General features: G+C 33.5%; 4 protein-coding genes across 8 annotated transcripts; 1 reads left to right on the forward strand and 3 right to left on the reverse strand.

Moving 5' to 3' along the window:
* Nucleotides 1-329: 329 nt before the first annotated feature.
* On the reverse strand, nt 330-6,451 carry LOC113872771 (QWRF motif-containing protein 2). Of its 3 annotated transcripts, none has more exons than XR_003505913.1 (7): nt 4,808-6,451; nt 3,418-3,537; nt 2,823-2,939; nt 2,642-2,731; nt 1,089-1,196; nt 835-1,004; nt 330-464 (listed from the first exon to the last, which is right to left on the reverse strand). XR_003505913.1 is itself a non-coding variant. In XM_027510577.1 (6 exons), the coding sequence occupies exons 1-6, from the start codon at nt 6,152-6,154 to the stop codon at nt 924-926; spliced, it is 1,863 nt and encodes a 620-aa protein (XP_027366378.1). In that variant the 5' UTR covers nt 6,155-6,451; the 3' UTR covers nt 358-923. The 3 variants fall into 3 exon arrangements, 1 of the variants encoding a protein (XP_027366378.1); XR_003505912.1 differs by having other exon boundaries at nt 358-499; XM_027510577.1 differs by having other exon boundaries at nt 358-1,004.
* Nucleotides 6,452-12,882: 6,431 nt separating this feature from the next.
* LOC113873593 (40S ribosomal protein S29) lies at nt 12,883-13,908 on the reverse strand. The gene is made up of 3 exons (XM_027511782.1): nt 13,748-13,908; nt 13,109-13,208; nt 12,883-12,945 (listed from the first exon to the last, which is right to left on the reverse strand). Exons 1-3 carry the CDS (start codon nt 13,807-13,809, stop codon nt 12,937-12,939), a joined length of 171 nt encoding a protein of 56 aa, XP_027367583.1. The 5' UTR covers nt 13,810-13,908; the 3' UTR covers nt 12,883-12,936.
* A 1,985-nt stretch (nt 13,909-15,893) lies between these two features.
* LOC113872021 lies at nt 15,894-17,956 on the forward strand. 2 transcript variants are annotated; one of them, XM_027509182.1, is made up of 2 exons: nt 15,894-16,116; nt 16,358-17,956. In XM_027509182.1, the coding sequence occupies exon 2, from the start codon at nt 16,469-16,471 to the stop codon at nt 17,525-17,527; it is 1,059 nt and encodes a 352-aa protein (XP_027364983.1). In that variant the 5' UTR covers nt 15,894-16,116; nt 16,358-16,468; the 3' UTR covers nt 17,528-17,956. The 2 variants fall into 2 exon arrangements, with proteins under 2 accessions (XP_027364983.1, XP_027364984.1); XM_027509183.1 differs by having other exon boundaries at nt 15,903-16,116; nt 16,443-17,549.
* Nucleotides 17,957-19,016: 1,060 nt separating this feature from the next.
* Nucleotides 19,017-23,145, reverse strand: LOC113872022 (PXMP2/4 family protein 4-like). Of its 2 annotated transcripts, XM_027509184.1 has the most exons (4): nt 22,657-23,145; nt 20,854-21,081; nt 19,339-19,463; nt 19,017-19,235 (listed from the first exon to the last, which is right to left on the reverse strand). In XM_027509184.1, exons 1-4 carry the CDS (start codon nt 23,009-23,011, stop codon nt 19,158-19,160), a joined length of 786 nt encoding a protein of 261 aa, XP_027364985.1. In that variant the 5' UTR covers nt 23,012-23,145; the 3' UTR covers nt 19,017-19,157. The 2 variants fall into 2 exon arrangements, with proteins under 2 accessions (XP_027364985.1, XP_027364986.1); XM_027509185.1 differs by having other exon boundaries at nt 19,017-21,082; nt 22,658-23,145.
* Between the last annotated feature and the right edge of the window lie 512 nt (nt 23,146-23,657).

The raw sequence follows: 23,657 nt of genomic DNA on the forward strand, positions 1-23,657 counted from the left end.
AGACTGCAATAGCGGCAGGAAATGGGCATCGTGCCCCTTTATTTGGAGGGCGTTCGTGGCGTTGTTCTTTTTCACTCTCAAGTCATGCTTACTGCTTAGAATTGTATAAGAGTCGCCTGTTCGATTTTGGTGAAAACGATATTTATCTACGAAGACTTTTAATTCATTGGATGATATTGCTTGCAAACTAAGTTAATTGCTCATGTTTGGTTGGATGTTTCATAATAGACAGAATATTTCTTACACGAGTGACACAATTGTCCCAGAAGGACTAATTTGATCATTTTGAAACTAAGATATATTGCATTTTCTCACTTAAACGGACGGATGGGGCGATTCTGAGCTGCATTTGCTATGCTATGATAATCACGTTTCACTTATTTACAACAAGGAGGAGCATAAACACATCTTCAAACATCTGTTCTCCCAGCAGCTAGCAATTAGAGTCCACAATAATAATTGTTCTGATGATTTACATGCAAAGTCATGCCAGTGATAACTAAAAAAGTACAAAAATGATAAAACCACCAGAGCTGCAAAAGCATATACCAGGGATTCAAATGAAGATCTAAGCAACAAACTACCTAATAAACAATGATTAGTTGATTACATATAGATATATACACAGACACTCGCTTTCCTCAAATGACAAGGTAATTGTATACAGCTAGCTAACTAGTGAGAGAAAAGCCACCTTTTCTTTCCTTTGTAAACTGTAATATTCAGACACAAAGATATACTACACACGACACATACAAGACAGACCACAACAGGTTTCAAAAATGTCAAATGAACACCAAAAACCAGCAATTAACCCCATTCCATTCTTATTACCTTGTGTGTTATATCTCCACCCTGTGGAAAATAAAAGGCTGGGAGTAGTAGTGTTAGCATTAAGAGTGAGTTGTCAAATAAGATCAGTTCTACACATGTGTTGTCAGGCAGCTGGAGGTTGGCACGTGAGAAAGTTGTAACATATGTGTTCTTAAGCTACAATCCTTGACCTGCCAGAATTTTTAGATGCATAACAGCAATAAGAATATTGATGTAGAAATTAGATTGAGAAAGGTTCAAGCAAACACGATTACCTGCATGGCTGCTAATGAGGACAAAAAATCCTTGCATTGTTCAAGTAAAAACCTTTCTTTTGAGGTCACCTTTAGGATTTCCGCCACCAAGCAGTTAGTTTCTTCCACCTGCTAGAAACATTATGTTTTATGATATACTACTAAAAGGTGCAAACATGTGCTTATCTCTACCCCGATAGGCCAATTCCCACTTCCTCACTATACATGAACCACAACATGAGTGCCCTAGTACGGAAAGCTAAATGAGCAAATTAGCAATTGGCCCTGAGCAACTCTTTTCAGAATTAAGTAAAGGTTTCAATGGGATTTTAATCAGTGTTTTTGCTATGCTTTGCTTATTGAATAGAGCTGATTGGTCCATGTAATAGACCCCACCAAGTGAACTTAGTTGTTACATATAATCTACTCATTTTTATCATATTAGTTAAAGAGCTGATCACAGAAAGAAAAGTAATATCCTTGATGGTTGCAGAAATGAACCCATGCAACAAAGTATGGGTGCATCTATATTCTGATCCAAGCAATAGTTTGAGAAATCTTACATCAACATCAAAAAAGAATTTGAAAATTCAACACAGGTTAAAAAATACAGCTGTCAACTCAGCCACAAAAGAATTCTGAAACATTATGCTTTTTTCAGAATCACACTTCTGAACATTCAATTGGCACTACACCAATGGAAGTAGAGCTTATAGCAAATAAGGAGGAGATTTACATATAACACATCAGCACATCAAATACTAAAATAACAAGAATGAGGAAGGAAGTAGCTAGAATGTATCAAAAAGTTTTACATCAAATGTTAAATTTTATATTTTTGATGAAATGAATATCACAACTTACAGTGTCAGGTGTACAAGCCAGACAAGGACAAGATTTTCTTTCGACATGTCCATGCTTCACAGAATTAGATTAAGCCTAAGCGTCCATACTTGTGATTGTGAAATAATATCATGCACTTATGCATATTAGCCAAGGATATCTTTTATATTTTTAAAATGATAATTAACTTGATATCTAATCATAATGACATTAAATATTGTTTACAGTATTTTGTGTTCATCAGACAAACTATTGACCCTTAAGCTTTTACTATTTTCTGCATTTGCAAAAGATTCCAAGTTTCTGCTTAAACAAGTTGAATCAAAACTCTTCAGTTCATTCTTGATTATATTTAAAAAAAATGTTACATAATTTATATTGCAAGATGATTATTTGGCGAATGGAGAATAGAGAAACCATTGGCTTCTAAACTGCATGACTAATTTTGGTTCTCTGAAGAACTTAAAATCCAAGGACCTTTCTTTCTTTCAAAAAACTTAATCAATTTAAGGTAGAATGGCTTCAAGTGGCTTGACAAAATGTGGACCAGTGACTGAAACAATCAATAGAAGAATTACTTCAAATGCAAATACCAAATATCAAACAAAAGTCCAAGAAATAAATTACAGACATCTAGGTTTCCCGCAAACATTGCACAGCTAAGATGACAATTAAAAGAACCCATGCACCTTATAAAATAGAAAAAATGTATGGAAGATATAATTAATCACCTTCGAAGAAAGAGTGTATATTGAGGATGCCATTGCCTGCATCACATCAACTGCTGACCCCAAAGCATCCTTTAGATTTGGTACATCAGCCTGATAAAGAATAACAGTTCAATATTTGACCATCTATTTTTAAAAAAAGTGCAAAGTATCTCAAAAAACAAAAAAGAAAAGCAGTACATACTATTGCTTTTTCAACAACTGGAAGACGGAGGGTACTGGCCCTCAAAGCTTCAGTTGCTCCGAGCAAAGAACTGGAATGATCTCTATCTAAAAGGGCCCATTCTTCCAAATAAGAAATCTATGACCAAGCACAATAAACTTCAATTATGACAAATAATAATAATAGTAATAGTATTGAAAATGTCAACATCAACTCTTAGGTTAAGAATGATTTTAAGCATTTAAAAATGCTAAAATTTTTATTGCAAATGAAGATATTTATTATAATTTTGTATTTTCAATATAATAAATACTTTCTTTTTCAATAAAAACTTAATAATTTTAGATGCTTAAAATCAGCCCTGATGACTGCATAATAATAGAAATAAAGTAATTGTCATACTGATCAAAGGAATTGCTAAGTGCTGACTACAACTCTCAATTAAACAAAAAAATAAATTCTTATAAGGAATGCTTGGATGTAACAAAACTAAGCTGCTAAAATATTATTGAATGGTCAACTTTGCATCAATTTATAAACAGATCAGGCACATCAACAGCATGACATTCATTGCATAAAAGGTATTGTTTTAAAATTGAAAGCTCCTGAATCAAACCTGTCCTTTTAGAATGGAAGTTAACTTCAACTTTTGCCTCAGCAATACAAGCTTGATTCTTTTAAGTATGACTGAATGCCGGAGTTCTGAGATTGTTACCCATGCATTCCACAAATGTCTCTGGCACAATGAAAAACATGTAGGTTAGCACTACAGCATAATATTGTTATCCCCCAATAGTAGGAGTAAATAATTTCACAGCATAACCATTGTCACCTTAAACATAGTAGGAGAAAATTATTTCACAACACACAAAACTACATGTGCAAATACAAACCTAAGTGAAGAAAGCACTTCTGGAAGTGTGTTACTGCCTCTCAGAAATAAAAAACTAGAAATGCAAAAATGAAAATTGTTGAACGTTATAGACCAATAGATTCTTGGAGCCTATAAAGTGATGTAAGAAATATTGGATGGTGTCAACATCATTATACCCCTGACTCAAAGTTAACATAATATTTGGTCAAGCTATGCTACCAAAACTTATACTCAGGATACACTTCCACCAATTACTTATACTTTCTGTAGATATACTTATGGGTATGGGCATTCAACAAATTCCTTATCTCTGTATATAATGTCTTTTTTATTTTTTTTCTCCACATAGACAGAAGGTTCACATGTTTACATTCCATTTGAATCACTCCTCAACCCTCATAAACTTCTATTTGTAACTAATTGTAAACTAGAGCCAAATACACAACAACAATAGTATATTTCAGCATGACAAGTTTTCACGATACAACATCCTCATCAATCATCATGTCACTACTACTAAAAAAGATAATTTCTTAGTCATAACAAGGCCAAAATAAGTTTTCTGAAGACATTTTAAATAGAACATTGGGATAGAATTTTCAGAGAACTCCTTACTAAACTTTATTTACAGTCTAATCTTTCCTATAATAAGCCTGACATTATCATATCCACAATTAGAATGATACAATGCACTTAGGTATCTCCAAGCACTTATGCGCAAGGGACATGGATGAGAAATACTATCTACATTTTCCAGGTTTAGATGGTAAATCCAAGAACTGCACAATGATAATGAGCATCACCATTGTATTCAATCTGCATTCCTAGCATATTTCCTTAAAAATGAGGCTTTGCCATTCATCATGCACCTCAAGACCTTAGCATCCTAAACTTCTAGCAGTGTGTTTCTCAAATGTAATTTGAAAATGCATTACTAAGCACATTCTGTTGAATGTTACAAGTGTGATGAAGATCCCATTAATGTAAATCACTCCACTAAAACAAACTAAAGTGCACAAGCATTCAGTAATTACTGAAAAAAAAGAAAACAATTAAAGACACTCGTATCAATTACAACTTAGAAGTAACAAAAACCATTAAATATGATATGACTTAAATACATAACCCATACCTCAGCATTCAGCTTCTGCACCATAAAGGTAGCATCTGCCCTCGCATTAACAAACCGCCACTGCACATATCGGTTATACAGAAGCCTCAACGAATGCGCATCAAATATCCGATCCTCCCCAATCTTCCCTCTCCTCACGTCAGCAGAGAAGCTAAGAATCGAAGGTGTGTTACTCGAATTACTATTGATCGAGCTGGTAACTGCAATTCTCACCCTAGCAGGACTAGGAATGCCCCTCGACGGCGAGGATCCAGCACCTGTAGATGCCCAAAGTTTACTCGGTGAAGCAGGGCGAGCATTTCCCCTGACAGGAGAAGCCATTGTTCTTGGCGACAACACAGGGCCATCACTATTATACCTTTTCAATTGAGAATTCTTGTTTGACACAGAGTTTCTAGAAGCAGGACTAGTTGACAAAGGAGAACCGGGGTCCTGCAACCGCCGCAGGCGGCTATTAGTTTCCTGCCAGAACCTGGCAGACACAACAATGCCACGAGGCTCCTTAGAAGCCTTATTAGCCCCAGCAGAATCATGTGCCCCTGAAGTGCTACCAGAAGAAACACTATCAGTATCAGAAGCAGTGAGATCACAAGGCAATGAAGATTGAGTCACCAAACTTCCATCAGAATGAAGCTTAGAAGAAGCTTTCAACAACTCAGCTTTACCCAAATCCAAACTCAAACCACCAAAAGAAGCCCTTCTACTCCTATCACCCTCCATTGATTGCTGCAGAGCACGAACCACTTTACCAAACCCATTTCCCACCACCTTTTTCTTGTCACTGCAATCCATACTCTTGGAAAGATGATCGGGTTGCCGGGTCCTCGCCGGCCACCGGTGTTGATCCGCCGGTCGGGAATTTTCCCCTCTGACGGTGACCGGAGTGGGCCTCCGACGCTCCGGCGTGGGGGCTTTTCGGGAAGGTGGGGTGGCGGCGGCGGCTTTGGTCTTGCTAATGGGTAGCGAAAAGGCTTCTCCTTGGAAGGACACGGACAAGCTCCGCGTAGAAGTTACCAGAAGCTTCGCCGCGTCAGGAAGTGGTGTCATGGGTCGCGGTCGCCGGCGGTCCACCGATTGGGAACGTTTTGGGACCAAAGGGGTTGAAGAATTGGTGGAATGTGACAACAGAGGAGAAGGGAATCGACGAGAGGACGAAGTTGTTGTTGTTGTTGTTGATGATGAAGTCGATGTTGTCGTTGTTGTTGTTGAAGAAGGTGAAGGTGAAGGTGAAGGTGAGTGAGACATGTACCTGGAAGAAACTTGTCTACCCTTTGGTCTTCTGGGTATGCTGCCATTGTTGTCTTTCTCTGTAGAGGTCAATGGGTCTTCGGAAATGGCAGCCACCATTATAGGACCTTCCAAAGGTGCAAACTTTCCCTCACATTGCCTCTCTCATGAGGGTTTTGGCCCTCCCAGAACGCCAAAATCTCAGCTTTCTGTTCCAAAGCGCAGATCAATGGGTGCGCTTCAGATTCAGCATTTGGGAGCAACAGTGAGAGAAATAGCGTTGCTGGGTGTGGGATTTTGGAGAGAAAAAGCGAAGTAGGTGAAAATAAAATAAAAATACACGAAATATAGTGTGTGTTCTGTAGAGTGGAGTGTTTCGCAGGTGCGTGAGCCTTTGGGTTTGGGTTTTGGTGTTTGTGAATCTTTGGAAGAACGTTATGTTATGTTATTGTTAATGACGCTTTATTGTTTTTCTAAGCTTCTTACTATTCCTTTCCTTTTTTGATCACTGTTATTCTTCCTTTTCTTTTTATCACTCAAAATGCAATTTTATTCTGAGTCTGTAACCTAATAATGCGCTGCGTTGTTGTAAGGTGTAAATTTCGCATTGTCGTTTACTTGGAAGGAAGGGAAAAGCTGAAGAAAACTATTGGGAAAAAAAACACTATCATATACTCGTAAGGAAGGGAAACTTTTAAAATTATATATACTGCCACCATTCGGCCATAAAAAGAAAATAATAGAATAGAGTAAAAAGTTTCATAATAAGAAGTTAATGACTATAAATTCATGTCAAGACAGGTTCAAGCATAGTTCTTTACAAGAATAAACTCTTCAAGATGTTATACTTTTTTAGGATTTAATTTAAATTTAGTACTAATAAGTATTTTTTAATTTAAATAAAATGAAAAATATAAATTAAAATCATAATTTTAGAAATTTTTATTGCAAGAGAAAAATATTTTAAAATAAAGAAAAGATATGTAATTCATTCACTTTTATATATAATAAAACTGAATTATTACTTTTGAGAATGATAAAATATCACATAGTACTCTTTCACTTTGGGATGCAATTTAACTGTTATTGAACGCTCTTTATATTTAAAAATATGCCATATTACTATATAAAAAAAAACACTGAAATTTCCTTTTTCTTGAATTTCAGATATTTATTCATTTAAATTATGTATTTTAAATATCTGTTTTTCTTTTTGTTATGCCCCCCCCCCCCAAAAAAAAATAAAAATAAAAAATTACACACCTCTACTCTCGAATCTAATTCTTTTAGATTTTCTTTTACATAAAAATTTGATTGTTTACTTTCTAGTCAAAAGTTATTCTATTGACAAAGTTCAGTATACCAAGTTGAAAAATACTAGTTGATTCATATATTATATCAATCAGAAGTTTAATTTTTAGTTGTGCGTATGAAAAATACCTATTAATGTAATGTGTAATAGTTGAATGGTGTTAATCCCATCATTTAATTCCATGTTGTCAAATTATTAAAAGAATTTAATAGTAATATTATGATTACGTTACTTTATACCAACACAAAATTAAATAGTAATTGAAAAAACAAACCTTACTTTCGGTAACTAAATATAGATTTCATAAATTCTGACCATTAATGGAGTCTTTCACCAGTTAGCTACACAGGGGTTAGCGCCCATCCCTTTCATAAACCGATATGGCATCAATTTATGCTTTCGTTCAGAGATTCAAAACCGATCTTATTTTGATATTTTCAGAGTTCTCAGTTCAGTTAGTAGCTAGGCATTTCATAATATTTGGTAGGAGAGATTTAAAAAGAAAGAAAGCAAGTTGGCCAATATATAGACTGAAATTAAATTTAAATACAATAGATATTTCATTTTTTTTTTCCTTCTTATATTTCCTTCTTACCAAACATGACATTAATGTTGTTCCCTTCGAGTATTCAACCAAGCAATTGCCATGAATGATGCTTTTCCACAATACATGGATAAAGAAAAAACAACAGTTACATATATATATGTACACACAGATTATTCTGAAGATTCATTTGGTTATGTGCATTATTTCCTTCTTAGCTTTTTTTTTTTTTCGTTTTTATGATTTGAGCATTGATTGTAGAGGTAGCTTGCAAAATTAGTCAGTCACAGGATTCAAACCACGACTACATATATTGTGTTAGTTTAACCATTTCTGCCATGAGGACTAGATGGTTGTCTTTTTCATGTTGGTGTGAAATATTAATTCAGCCGTATAATCAGTATATAATGTTTGATTTCGTATACAAGAATACAAAAAGTGCTTCACCACCATACAAGACAGTGTGATGGTTCCAGCTTTCACGTGTATAAATTGTATGTATAAAATAATGTGTAGATATACATGATTTGGCATTAAGAGTGACGTGAGATAGATAGATTACTTCATTGGGAAAGAGATGAATGAGCTAACCATTATGAAAAGAGCTCTAAATCAAATACAGTGGTTGATGCTATCAATGAAAATGCCCAAAAAGCTTAGGCATTATCAACCAGAAAGGCAATGTTGCCTAATTGTGATTTTTGCAAGCTAAGCTATAATCAATTTATTATTATAACTAGATTAAGATGCCACATCCCTTTCTGTCCCTCTCTATCTACGCCACTCATTGCAGGCATTGAACGCATCTTATTTCTTAATATCAACATCCTCCAGCTTGTTCTTTGTTTTCTCCAACCTTTGGTTCTCCTCTACCTCTCCTCTTCATGTACGTGTCCCTCTGCATCTTCTACTGGCTTTCATTAATTTTGCCAATAATATCTTCAATAAAAAAAGAGAGAGAGAGAATATAAAATTTTCCAAATATTTGAAACTTTTTTTTCTTTTGTGCTTGCTTCTTGTTTGATCTGAAAGCATCTTGTGTCTTTTATAAATATTTAAAGTGATTATTTCCTAGGCTGAGTGTGTAGTTCTCTTGTTATTTAATTAAAGGACTTGATTAAAATGATTCTTTGCTGTTGTCACGGGTTCACAGTAACTCAACCTGGAATTAATATCTTTATGAAGTAGTTTAAAAACAAAGGTGGAACGAGGTTGAACTCAGGAGCAAAGCAACTAAAGTAGAATATTTAAGATTGTGAAACTTCTTTGTTAATGGTTTGACAACAAAAGATTGATCCGAGTAATTGCATATAATTCCAAATCTTGATCCGTATTGAAGCAACCCTTTCTTCTAGAGTCTAATTTTACTCACAAATTATCATATGTGAAAAATGTGTGTTGTATTGTGATAGTATGATATCACACTAATTATTACTTTAGAATCTTCCCATGCCTAGAGACATCATTATCCAAAATAGTTTCCAGGTGATCTTATAAGCAATAGAACTTACAACAAACTTAGGACTTGGGGTTGGTTGAATTCGAATTTTTGTTGCAGTTAACTAATAATTTATTAGGGCAACATGATTATCCACCACAACTAGTTTACTTCAACAGTGAAGGGCACTCCCTGATTGCTCAGTCCTGAGTTCATAATTATAAATAATCTATGATGAACCTCTACTTCACTTTATATCCACCGATTTTCTGATTGTAAATTCCCATTCAGCATTAGAAGATATGGTTATAGTGATAAACGTATCCATGGAAAAATGAACCAGAATGATGAGAAAAGCATAATTCTTTGAAGGTTGTAACTTAAGGTACACTCCATGGAATAATTGGTTAAAAAGTAAACACCCACTCAAAGATGTCCGTTGATAGGGTATTAATTAACTTTGCTTCCAAAGTGATTATGGGCTTAAGGAAATAATTTTGCCTCTGTCCCATAGCTTTCCAACTTTGCTTCTCCTTTCCACCTCAACCCCACAAAGGAAAGTGTGTGATTATTTATCAACAGAGGAAAAAATGTGATAAACAACTTTGGGGCTCAAAATTGGTGTCCGTATTGGCGGCTGTTATGCATGCTTATTCCTCCAAAATGTGGTTATTATTATATTACGTTGGGGGTTAATAATCCTTCAAGCCAAAGATTCAAGATTCCTGATATTTGATTTGTTGAGCTAAGTCTTTGAGTACTCAAAGAACCCCATTCTATGCTATTTCTTATTTTATGGCTTAACATTTGGTATTCATTCTTACTTTGGAGGATGACCGTATTTGACATGACAATCAAAATTAAAAGAAGAGGTTTTTTTCTTTTTGGCACTTTGTACAGCTCTAATAGATAGATAAACACATTAAATACTCTTAGAGTCTGTGGTACTATGAAATAAACATTTTTTATTATATGTCTTATCTAATGTTAAAATAAAAAAAAAATGGTTAAAAATGAAACCACATCCGTTTACTTTTTAAATATTCTATTTTATCTGCTTATATGAGTTAAGTTTGTTGTATTGTCAATATAAATTTTTTTATGTTATTAACTAATCAAAATACTTCATAGATGTGACTTATCAAAAAATCAATTATTCTAATTGATATGGCAATAAAAATTAGATGACAGTATAAAAAAAATATTTAAATTAAATTCTAGTTATATTCTGGATTTTTTTTAGAATTTATTTAAATAAAAAATGGACTTTTTTTGGCACCCCATTGCTGATGCCATTTATAGTAATAATAATGTTAATCACCTCTCAAAATAACCAATCAATGCAAGGAGTCTTACCTTCCTCTTCTCTCTGTTTTGTGCAGAAAAAATTACTGGGCCAAATATATCAGCTAAGAATAAACTTCAGTAAAAAGTTCAATTATCATAATCTGTAAAACAGTGTAATTTTTTCGTTTAGGGGAAAGAGATCCCGAAAATGACAGCTTACTTGTATAACGAAATATTCTTTTCAGGATCATGCATTACGATTTAAGAGGCCACCTCTTGTACTGTTGCTTATAATGTAACAAAACAAAATATATTGAAGCATTCCTTCTATTTTAATTTCTTCAACCTAGTGAGAACGCATTTCAAAGAACTCAAGCAATAAGGTACCTTGAGACCTAAAATAACGAATTTGGATCTAATTCCTTTTCCCTTTTAGTCAAGCACTAGAAATTGTGGTCATCACTCTAATTCGAATACCCTTAATCAATGCTTGAATGCCGCAATACAAACTGATACGGAATGGTATAGTAGGATAATTTTGGAGATAAGCTCGTTTAAAAGATTTTTGGGTGGTACAGTAAGTTAGTTAAGAGGGGACCCTTTGGACAGCTTTAGAACTAACTTTTCATGCTTCAAAATTAGGTGATTCGCAGAGTGGAGAACAACATAAACAATGCAATTATTATTATTTTTAAAATTGTATTCCATTTTTTAATTGGATCAATCTAATCTAACGGATCACAACCTTTTGCAATTTTTTTAAGTTGCAATTTTCCATCCAAATCTGAAGTTGTTAACATAAACTTCTTATTAAAATTTAATAATGTAATAGCACAATTCCAACTTCCATATTTAAGATTTCATGCATTCTATCAAAACTGATAAGTATTGATTTCCCTACACCAACACCTCTAAATAAAGTTTCATTAAACCGAAGCATCTATTGTATTTATTTATCTTTTTAGTCTAAAATGAAGTAATGCTAGGTAATATTAAGAAAGCAGGCTCGTTTGCTGAAACCTTGTTATGCATAGATCATGATCTTGGATGGATGTTTAGTAAAAGTTATGATGGCGATTGGAAAAGGCCCAAAACCAAAAACAATAAAATATTGGAGAATGGCAGGTGAGAGATTCATGCATGAAAAGAATTAGAGGAAAAAGTAAGATGCTGAGTTGCCTTCAAGAGGAAGGAATTTCGAGCTCAGCATTCAGTAGTTGGTACAACTTATAAAGCCGATAACGGAAGTGTTTCTGTGCTTAGATTATCCGTGGCTGTCTATAGGTTGCAACCTCTAGAGGCGACACCTACATTGGTGTCACTACGATACTATCAAGAATGGCTAATTTCTCTGCCCTTATCCAACTGCCGCCATCTCAGCTTCTTTTCATTTTTCTTTCCTCTCAGCTTGGGATACATGCCCCTTTTATATATAATTTGGTACTTGCAAAGTTTATTCAACGGAAATTGATTAAAAAAACAGGGTTGATTTAAAGACGACAATTTTTAAGGGAAAATGAAATTTCCCCCACCCCGTTTATTAAATTACAAAACTTCACCATTTCAATATGCGCTTCAAAAAAAGCTTCTTACAAAGATATGCAAAAGGGCACGGAATAGTAAACAGACAGATGGTATTTCACTTCTAAACTAACATTATTTGATGTTCATAGATCGGCAAGATTAAAACTTAATAAACTACGTCATTTCTTTTTTCAATTTCGATTGTAAGCAAAATTAACAAAGGATTTTACTATAAAATAAAAAAAAATTAATCAATCTTCTCATTCCTTTTTTAAAGTTTTCCTCCTAATGTATCCGAAGAAAAAGACGACGTCATGAGTTCAGACAATAAATTGCGATATGTCGAAAATCGGATAACAGAGATCGAACAAAAGATTGATTGCAACGGCATAACTAATTGTAAATACTGTAGCTTTTTCATTTATTTTAAACCATGGAATCAGTTATAAACTTCATGTCGTGTCTATAATTTTAGATGCGTATCTCGCAATAATAATGTCGGCAAAGCTTCCGTGATCAATCCGAAAATTGTTTTGAGAAGTGGTAGGCATTTAAGCAACAGTTCAACTAAAATGGCATAATTCTAATATGATACAACTAACACGCATGCACAGACTGCAGAATGTGAAGGCCATGTGAGCTCAATTGTCTAAAACAATTTATAAATAAAAGTATTCTTAATTCCACAAATTAAGTCTGATAATTAACTAGATGCAAAAAAAAAAAAAAGTCTCAGCTTGAAACAAAACATCCTAATGCCATAACATACGCTTGGTGGGGCAGGTATCAACAGCACTTCAGCGATACTGCAACAAGAAAAAGGTGTAATAAGGACTCATGGCATGACAATAGATAATAGCACAAACCAAACAAACCCTACTCCCAAGCACAAAAAGAGTGGGGTACTCATATTCAGATTGAATTAGCTATAGAAGACTACAACTGGGAATAGAACTCCCACATGTTTACCTTAATGAAGCCAATTTCCTTGGCATTGCTACGGAAGCATTGCCTGCAGCACATAAGGCCATACTTCCTTATTAATCCATGCGGGTTCCCACACACACGGCTGCAAGAAGGGGAAAACATGTAACAACAAACACAATCAGCAAAATTCTTAAAAAACAATTGAACTAAAAACAGGTCAAAATCTTGTATATTTGTGATTTCCAATACAACATCTAAAACCCTTTTTTCCACACTACCTGGGATTGGCAACATCGATCAAACCAATGCATCCTTTCATTCAATAAAAATGCAAAATAAAACAACACCAATTGGAAAGATCCCATATAAAAACAAAAGGTAACATTAGATAGTAAGCCTAATCAACCTACCCATAAACTATAAAAAGATCACTGCAATGATATGATACATACTAAGTAACAAAACAATTTGATGTGAAAGCAAAGGTAGCAAAGAAAAATCTTAATTGAAATAAATGTTAAAAAAAAATTCCCAAAACCTAAAACGATGCATAACACTACTCCTCAAACCTAACCAGCACGACGAAGGATTCAAGGGTCTTCTTGTATTTGGGATCAGGGAAAAAACTTGAGATTAAAATGCAAAAAGATATAATGGGGCGAGAGCGAAGCAGTGACGTACCAAGCGCGAGAACCGGGACCGTAGTTTTTGGGGTGAGAGTTCCAAACGTTGGAGTGACCCATTGCTCTGTCTTGGAGATCGAAGAAGGAAGATCCAAAGGCGCAGTCGCTGAAGAATGTGAACGAAAATGAGACCCTCTTCGCACCTGCAGATATCAATTTATACACTAGAACTCAAACTAGGGTTGTCTTTGAGTCAAATATAAATTGGGCTAAAATTTTGGCCCAACTCTTGTTGTTTTGGTGTGGGTACTCAGTAACAGCATTAGGGCTTCGAAATTTCACTCAAATTTTTTTTATAATTTTTTCTTAAATGTCCTTAACAATAATTTATTTTATATTTTTTTATTTCTATTGGATACACTTTTTTAAAAATATTATTATTTGTCTCTGTTGACATTTCATTCTTTCTCCTGTAATTTGTTTTTCTTTTCTATTACTATATTGTTCAAGTGTATTTCAAATATATTATTCTTTAAATATGTTATTTTTTAATATATTGTATAATATTTAATTTATCATTAAAAAATTGATATTTATATTCTCAATAATAAATTTTTAAAATTAAAAGTTATGATTTCTAACTTTAAAAACAAAATTTTGAATTAAAATTCTATATTTTTTTAATTAAATTTTGAAAATTAAAAAATTTAATTTCAATAAAATATTTTTAAAAATGTAGACTATTAATTTCAAAAAAAATATGTAAAATAGTTAAGGTTAATTTTTTTTCTATTCTTAAAATCAATTTTTTCTTTTTAAAAATAAAAAAATAAAATTTATTTGTTACTATGAGTTTTTAAAAATAACTTATTATTTTTTAATATAATGTGAGTTTTCCACTAACTCATTTGTTTTAAAAATAAACGATTAAACAAGTTTTTTTTAAACAATTTTTTAAAATTGTTTTAAAATTGAAAATCAAAACAAAAACTGCTCTTTGTTTTTTTTTTCAATTCAAATTTAGAAGTTTTCCGCTTCTTTCAAAATATCCGCATGTATAACCGAAGGACAAGCGTTTTATCTTATCGATTGTGTATAAAATATGGTGTAAAAATTTTAATTTTTAAATAATAAATCCTAATACAATATAAAAATAAAATAATTTACTTGATTGAAACTTTTTTAGCCACATCAGCAACAGGTTCATTTAAACGGAGGCAAATTTTATTTTATTTTTTATGTATATTTTGTTTCAGATGAAGACGAAACTCGAAACAAAGAACATCTATCACAGCTAGAGTTTGTTTTATCTGCAATAATGAAGAAATCTGCAAAACATGTGTCAATTGTTTCGTCTGTAAAATAAATGAAATTGTAAAAACAATGCTCCACGTCAAAATAACACCAGTTGTGTTTAAGAAATAAATGAAATTAGTAAAATGTTGACACATATTAATTTCATCGTTAACATAAATAAAACTGTTGTTAATACTTGTATTACTCTTTGGTTAAAATGATGTTGTTCTACTCTACTATATAAAATATGAGATAATTTGTAAAAGATTCAGAATAAATTTTCAAGTAAAAAATTTGATATTGTGTTTTAATTTATTTTATTTAAATAAATATTGTTATATGCATCATATATGTTAAAATAAAATGTACTTTTTAATTAAGATTTTGTTAATTTTAATTTTAAAGGCTGAAGATAAATAAATAATAATAATAATATTTTATTAAAAAAATATTTATTGTACTTTTATAATTTTAATATAATAATTTTTTTATAAAAAAAATTTATTTATAAATACTTAAATTCAACCTTAATAGCTGAAGTTAACAAAATTTTTTAATTAAATAATATAAAAATTTGTAAAATAAAATTTTAAATAAAACTATATATTAATTTTTTATTCAATTTTTAGTTGTATGAAATATTATTATATTGTTAGTTATTTTGTTTTCACGTAAAACGAAATATGTAAAAAAGAAACAAGTTTTGTTCCAGTTTAAGAAAAAATTGATGCTGGTGCATAAAAAGAGTCTTAAGGAAATTATTTTATTTTTATATTATATATTAGTAATTTGTTATTAAAAACATAAAAAAATAAAGCCATAAAATATATATACATAAGGAAATCGTATAAAAAGAAAATCGTTTTTATTTTTCCAATAAAAAAATGGATCTATATAGTGAGAAAATGGCATTCCGGTTCCTTTAGCTTAGCTCAATTTTGGATTTTGGAGGGGCAAAGACGAAGTTAACAACAAAGAGGACGCGATGTTGGAAAGCACATTAATCCATCACTGTTAGGGTTTGCTCTCTTCTCAATTCGCATTTGCAATCATAAGAAGCGAAACCACGCCAAAATAGCAATTTCAAAACTTCGTGCACACTCAATTCCATATTGGCGGCGACCCATTTTGGTAGGAATTTCGCTCTCCCCTTAACTTCATTAAATTTCCGTACTTTAATCATTTTTTTGCGTGGGTATTCTTTCTTCTTTGATGATCGCTGCTTAATGCTTGTATTTCTCAATTTTGTTAATTGTTCGATCTCCCAAACGCGTGCTCTGTCTTTCTCTGCAATTGTCATCTGAATTGTAATTCTAAATCAATGAATGGCTTATTTGATGATGGTTTCTGATTGAGAACTTGATGATTGCAGATTGGGGCATTGTTGGGGAACTAGGGTTTAAGCGAGCTTGTGTTTTGTTGAAGAATCCGAGGTTATGATTTATCTGTTGGCTCAGTGATTGCGAGAAGATTATTAGGCAAAATGACGGTACCCAAGCGAAGCTATACTCGAATTGACACTTTGGGCCTGAAAGCTCGGATTGTTCGGAAGCTTGGTCATCAGAGGGCTGATAAGTACTTTTATCAGCTTGGAAGATTGTTGAGCATAAAGATAAGCAAGTCAGAGTTTGACAAGATTTGCATCAAGACAATTGGGAAGGAAAATGTTCCTCTTCACAATCAACTCATTAGAGCTATTCTCAAGAATGCTTGTCTGTCTAAAGTCCCACCTCTGAGAGGCTCTGCAAGAATAGGGAGTGCCTTAAGTGTAAAAGATTCAAATGGGCAGCGGAGTAGCCCTATGTTTGGGGACACATATCCTCCTTTGATTCCAAGGAGTGGCTCTTTGGCTGCTCGAGACCGAAGGTTCAAGGGCCGCCAAAATGCTTTGGGGCCACTGGGCAAACCCCAAATTGGTCTCGCGTCTGAAGAGTTGATCGATAAGACACTGGAGCAGCAGAGTGCAACAGAACTGAATTCCCTTGGCAGTAGACCTCCTATTTCTGTTGAAGAAGGAGAAGAGGTTGAACAGGTGGCTGGAAGCCCCAGCATTCAGAGTAGGAGCCCAGTTACAGCTCCACTTGGTATATCCATGAACTTTGGTTGCAGTCGTAAACTTCATTCTAATGTATCATTATGTAGCAAATATTATCCAGAGACTTGTCACAGCAACGGAGATCTCCCTGACACAAGATCTTTAAGGAGTCGTTTGGAGCAAAAGTTGGAGAAGGAGGGTTTAACTGTGACAGTGGATTGTGTAAATCTATTGAATAATGCCCTGGATCTGTATCTGAAGAGGTTGATTGAATCATCTATGGGTTTAGCTGGGTCAAGATTTGGAAATGAGCACCAAAGACAATACAGACAGTCAGTAACCGGTTCAAATGTATTGCTACCTGGAAGATATATACAAACACCAACAAGATCTGCTAGTGCATCTGTTTTAGATTTTCGTCTGGCAATGGAATTAAATCCACAAGTTCTTGGCCCAGATTGGCCCATACAACTTGAGAATATTTGCATACGTGCTTCTGAAGAGTGAAGCACCTTTGTTATTTGTAGATCAGAAATTTAGTAGTAGATGAAATCGAAAGGCAGTCGTTAGGGGCCCGCATTTGTTGAAACTTTGGAACGTTCACCCGTTTATTACTTCAGCTGACATAAATATGGATTTTGGTCATATTCTGAAGCTTTACAATTTGCAAAAACCAAATAAGCTCTAGCATTTTAGATATAAAGATTGATGATTGCTAGGGAGTGAGTCATGTTAATACAAAATATGTGAAGCTCTCTAGATAGGATAAGAAGTTCATTTTTCCATGAGGGTAACGCCATTTTTCAATGATATCCAGCTCTTATTCTTGTTACTATCTTCATTTTTTCTTCTGTACTTGTTTTAGATCTTCATTTTTTTTCTTCTGTACTTGTTTTAGATCAACTAATTTCATTGAAATAAAACTCTGTTGCATACTCAGTGCTAAATCTCAAATATGGCCGGCAACTATATTATACAACAGGTTTAGGACTTGATCTTGAATTACTAGTACAACTGTTCTTACTCTTAATTCTCGTGGTTAATTTCAAATAAATAAGACAATGCATTTAAGAGCTGAAGGTTTGAGCACGTTTAAAATATTATATTATTTGATTTGACATCTTTTTTGCTACTCTTATGTTTTGCACCTTAAGTCTTGACATGGCGCTGTGCTGCTACAATGGTAGTACTTCATCGTTATTTCCCATGAGCTAAGCCATACCAGATGATTTTCTGGACTTCTTTGTTGATTGATGTTCGCATTATGGTGCCTACACTCCATGCCGAGTAATTCTATTTCTTATTCAGGGATAACTTCAACTAGTGTTAACATATTTGCCTGTTTCAAAATGCTTCCAGCCGCTTCTGAACAAAAGTCCTTTGAGACTATATTACGCTGTATGCAACATTTTGGTCTTGGAATTCTTTTTGATGAATAATCTTTGCAATTATCATGTACTAATGTTTTGAGACTAACCGCTAATATTGAATTTCACTTATCATTAATACTTGTCTGGTTATATCCAGATGATAGAACTACTTTAAACACACGGGTGTTTCAGGCATTACCTTTTAGCTGAAAGTTATGATTCTATACTCTAATTATTCTTAGAAGAGAAAAAAGAATGCTCCAAAAATTACTCCGACAAAGTATCAAACATTTCTGAGTTTCTTAAGTATTAAATGCTTCTGTTTTTTTTTTTTTTTTTCTTTTTCATGTAGCACTTTCTGATTCACGACTTTAAGTAATTACGAGGATGTTATTTGTAAGAACTGTTCAACTTTGATAAGCAGACTTCCTTCTCTATATTGAGTAGGAAAAACAAATATCAAATTATACAGTGACTTATATTCTTCTCGAAAGAATGATTTAAATGTCTTAGGAAATAAGAAAGATGTCTGCCATAACAAAACTCAATGTAGAGCTTCCACAAATCAGTTCACTCATAAGCAAAAAGGATACACTACCAAAGCAAATAAGAGGAATATAGGTTAAAAAAATGGATAAAACTGAGCGTCCTCGTTAGTAGCATAGCCATGGACAATGTGAGATCAGAATTCTCTGCAGACATCCCAGTATCCTGCCGTTTCAACATAAACTCAAATCTGAATTGTGAAACAAGAATTGACACTGCTATCAGCTTGCTTTCTCTAGGCTTGCCATATAGGTCATGTAAACAGTCCACAGGTACGAAAATGAATTGCTGACTAATGGCTGTCAAAATGAAACAATGTAAAGAATCATGAGTTACAAAATCATGATTTTCATGGCATGCTGTATTGCAGTAAGACAAGAATGGCAAGAAATAAGCACGTACCTGTAAATAGACAGGAGTGAACCTAAAAGTTATAAAATCGCACACGGGCCAGTACATAATTCCATTTAACATTGTCGGAAGCAAATCACGCTTTAAGCGTGCAATGATCTCTGAGCCGGTTTCACCTGGCAAACAAGAGAAACTGTTTAGAATATCATAAAGAATTAAGCATGAAATAAAATATGAAATGGTCTTAATACACCCTCTAATTTTGTTCATAATTTTTGGACTCATGCACACGGTTTGGTTTAAAGTAGAGGCGAGGAAAGGGACACCTTTGCTTTACAAGGGCAGGGGAGGGTAAATAAATAATTTATTACTATATCTTTATTGTAGACAAATAAAGCCATTCAATTCAAGCATTCGAGTTAAGAATAATTTAGTCAACACGATTTAAAAGCTTTTAAGTATTTTCCCTCCAAACCCCTAAATATTGGAAGAGAGATGAAAATGGGAGAAGAGAGATTTTAGCCCGTTATCTCACAAGCTATTTTTATAAAAATCCCTTCCCTCCTCTCTTCTCCATTTCCCTCAAACCAAATACTACATATGTACAACCTAAAGGTTACTACACTACATATAGACAGAAAAAAAAGTTGTAGACTCAATAATCTACAATCACTTCACTCTCACCATGGTTGTCAAACTTCTCTTACCTTCTTCAATTATTATGCGCAAATGATCAGAGAGATGGATAAGGAAAAGAAAGGGAAAAGAGATTCAAACCCTAGTTTAGAAGTTTATTTAATGAAGCTAAGGGATGGAGTACGAGGGAGAAGTGTCCTTCCTTGTCAAATTAAGGGGTAAAATAGAGAGAATAAATCTTATTCCCATACTTACTTCACCAACATGTCCGAATAAGGGGAATAACTCCCCCTCCAAAGACAAAGAATCAATGCATGAAATTGGACACATAGACAATAAACAAAAAATAAATATTAAAAAACATATGCAAGGTAAAGTGCATTTCAGTAACACCACATGGACCCTTTCCAACACAACATTAGTCAAGATGCATGTACAAGGCATATTCCATGTATCTCGAAAGCCAGATTATAATTTTGAAGGAAAACCAAAATTTAATAATATTGAATATTTAAAAAAGAAATAAACCACAGGATCTACAACAATGCCGTGTCGCATTGTAAACTTGCAAGAATAAGGGTATTTTATACTGTTTTAGAATGGCAGTAAATACTCGAGGATTCAAAAACAAACTAATTAGCCTAATGACTACTCTAATTGCCTGGTTCAATCTTTTTAGTTTTAAAATGGCATCATTGCTTATTGTTCCACGCTTCATCAATTGTGTCATTACATTTTTAACATCCCTAATCTTTGTCCTTTTGTGTTGTACACTAGTTGGCACTATAATTTGAAATACAAGGCCAGGCAAATATAAGCATAAGAATATTAAGAAAACCCTCCTCCCACATCAAGAAAAGGTAAGGAAAGGAATAACATATACAAAAAGAAATTGCATGATACACATTACGCTAAGAGAATTGAACATACCCTGCAGACGTGCATTCAAGGAGAAGAAAATAACGGTCATGGCAGGCCCATAAAGTGTCTGACCCATGACCATTTTCTTCAACGTAGAGAAAAGATCCCTCCTAGGGAAAAGCTTTGACACAAAATTGAACCAGAAATGCAGTGATGGCCCTAAAACGATCATTCCATATCCTGCCATGCGTGAAGTTCTTATAAAATCAAAAGGTTCTGAAGATCCCCGCACAATAATCTGAAGGAATTATGTATTAAATACCATGTGAGTATGACTGACAAGATGAGTATTAACTATCCAATATAAATCATGTGAAGCCACATAATGAGTTGACAATATCTATTTAATAGACTACAAAGGCCTCAAATTTGCACAAGAATGTGAACCAATATAGGTAGTGGAAGAATTCACGACAGTCATCCTTGAGGCTCCTCAAAAAGGTTACCCATATAACTTTTGGAAGGTTAAGAGCGCAGCAAAAACTTTCACCATCATACAAGATGTGTGCACGCACTTTCAAGATCACATGTCATCAGCACGTACAAAACACACAACAACAGGAGCAATTTCAAAACATAATCTATTCCTTTAAAGCTTACGTTCCTACTTATAAATTCTAGCTCATAGTAAAATGCCTAGGTAGCAAAATATGTAGATATGAGCTTTAGTGATTGTGCATTACACCGAAAGGCCCAAGCTAGAGCAAATGTGGAAAGTCAACAAAATTTACATGAAAGTGAATGATGCGATAGTAATACAAAATAAATGGCAAGGTTCTCTGCATCCAATCTGAAAGAACTTATTCACTTCTAGTATTCTCCAAATATTAAAAGGTGCACACTGGCATCTCAGTAGGGAAAAAAGTTAACCATCTACATGTCAAAAAATATCAACTAGACAAATTAGAGAGGTACTTCTCCACATGAGACAATCCTGCACAAGACATGGTCAAGTACTAAATATGAGCATCTCTTCCAATAGAGATTTGAACCACAGCTTGCTACTACCCCTTCCGCTAGACCCCCACCCGAATTAGTAATAAAAACTACAAATTGAATATTGAATAGCAAAACAAAAAAATATTTATTATAGGATGCACAAAGATGCTAGGAAATTCCAAACAACTGTTATAATTTTTCAAGAAAAAAAAAATGTATTACTAAAAATTAGCATACATCCCCTGACAAAGTGACACCCACCGTATTAGAGCAACTATTAAAATCACAGAATGGAAGATTAATGCACAAGACCAAATAGAATAAGAAATTAAGAATTGCATAACCCCTCCCCCAGAAGAATTAAAAAAAAAAAAAAAAAGAGTTCCCCCATTGCATCCCCTCTAAAATTTCTTGCTGGGTCTCTTTCATTCGATCTCCACAATCGATGCTACTACTTAATACCAGGTGACTACAGTTTTTCACTTTCCTAATTCCCTTAACTTTCATTCCATGCACCATTCCCAACTACTGAAACATTCAAAACAGTAAGCAGAGGAAGAAAAATCAAGAAGAACCAAGAGCTCTCAGCATCATAGCTTCCCAGCTAAGGAATTGTAAAGTTCCCATATTATAAAGATGACCTAACACTACCGCTTAGTCAATTGGAATTTACTACAACTCAACGACATTATAAATAGCGTATTAAACCCTAGGGGTTTTTCAAGAAATATAAGGCCTCAAGCCCTCAGCTGAAAACCGTTCCTTTTCAACATAAAGTAATGCATTTTCTCTTTCTTTTTCTCATTTACCAACCTTCACATAACAAAAGTTCACAAGCACAAGATTAATAACCAAACAAAAGAAATAGCCTTTCCTGAGAGGATAAATCAGCAGCGGTGTAAATAAGTGCAGAAGTAACACTCTTTGTGAGAATGGGCCATGACTTTATCATCCCCAAATACCATCCCACAAAGCCAACCTTGGAGAGAGAGGTTGCAGTAGCAGATGATGATGATGAAGAAGAAGAAGAACAAAAAGATGAAGAAAACAAAGATGGTGAAATTTCATATTCTCTGGGTTTCCTCAAAAAATCAGGTAATCGAAAATAAGGTCTAGAGTGCACTTTGTTGCAGAGAAACGAAGGAGCTTTGATTGGATCAATGATGACACGGTTCATCAACATCAACTTCCTCTGCATCATCACATGGGAAATCTTGGTGGGTTTCATTAGAAAACGACTCTCCAATTTTCTTTTTCTCTTTTCTCCCTCTGGGGTTTGAGGTTTTGGTTTTTGGTGTAGGCTTCAGCAACCAAAGTTTGAAGCTTTATTTAAGTGTCAAAATTCCCGGTTCATGGGAATGGGTGGTGCCAACAGAGAGTTCAGAAAACGAAAGGGGTCATTGCGGCTTTAAACCCCACTTCTTGAAATCAATGCAAATTTGCCAATACAAACGTACTCGCTTCTTCAACCTCGTGCCTCTCTTTCTCTTCTTATAATTTTGGTAAAACCTATTGTACCTTTTTTCAACAAAAATATTGGATTTAATGACTTAAAGTAATACTTTTATTTTTAATAAAAATAATTTATACAGTACCTTATAAATTAAAATATATATTTTTATATCTTTTCACAAATGAAATAATTATCATTATTAATTTTATATTAAATATATAATAAATAGTAAAAATTAATAATTTATTAAAAATATACACAAATATATTAAAAAAATTACAATCATCAATTTAAAAATGTTTTCTCTCAAATTTACATAAATATCAATAATAAAAACATAAACTATATTTTTAAAACATAAATTTATCCTTTTCAAAAAGTTAAAAACAATATTATATTCATATATACAAAAAGTAATATA

The sequence above is a fragment of the Abrus precatorius genome, unplaced genomic scaffold, assembly GCF_003935025.1.
Source record: "Abrus precatorius isolate BTA unplaced genomic scaffold, Abrus_2018 Scaffold7, whole genome shotgun sequence".
Classification (NCBI taxonomy): Eukaryota; Viridiplantae; Streptophyta; class Magnoliopsida; order Fabales; family Fabaceae; genus Abrus; species Abrus precatorius.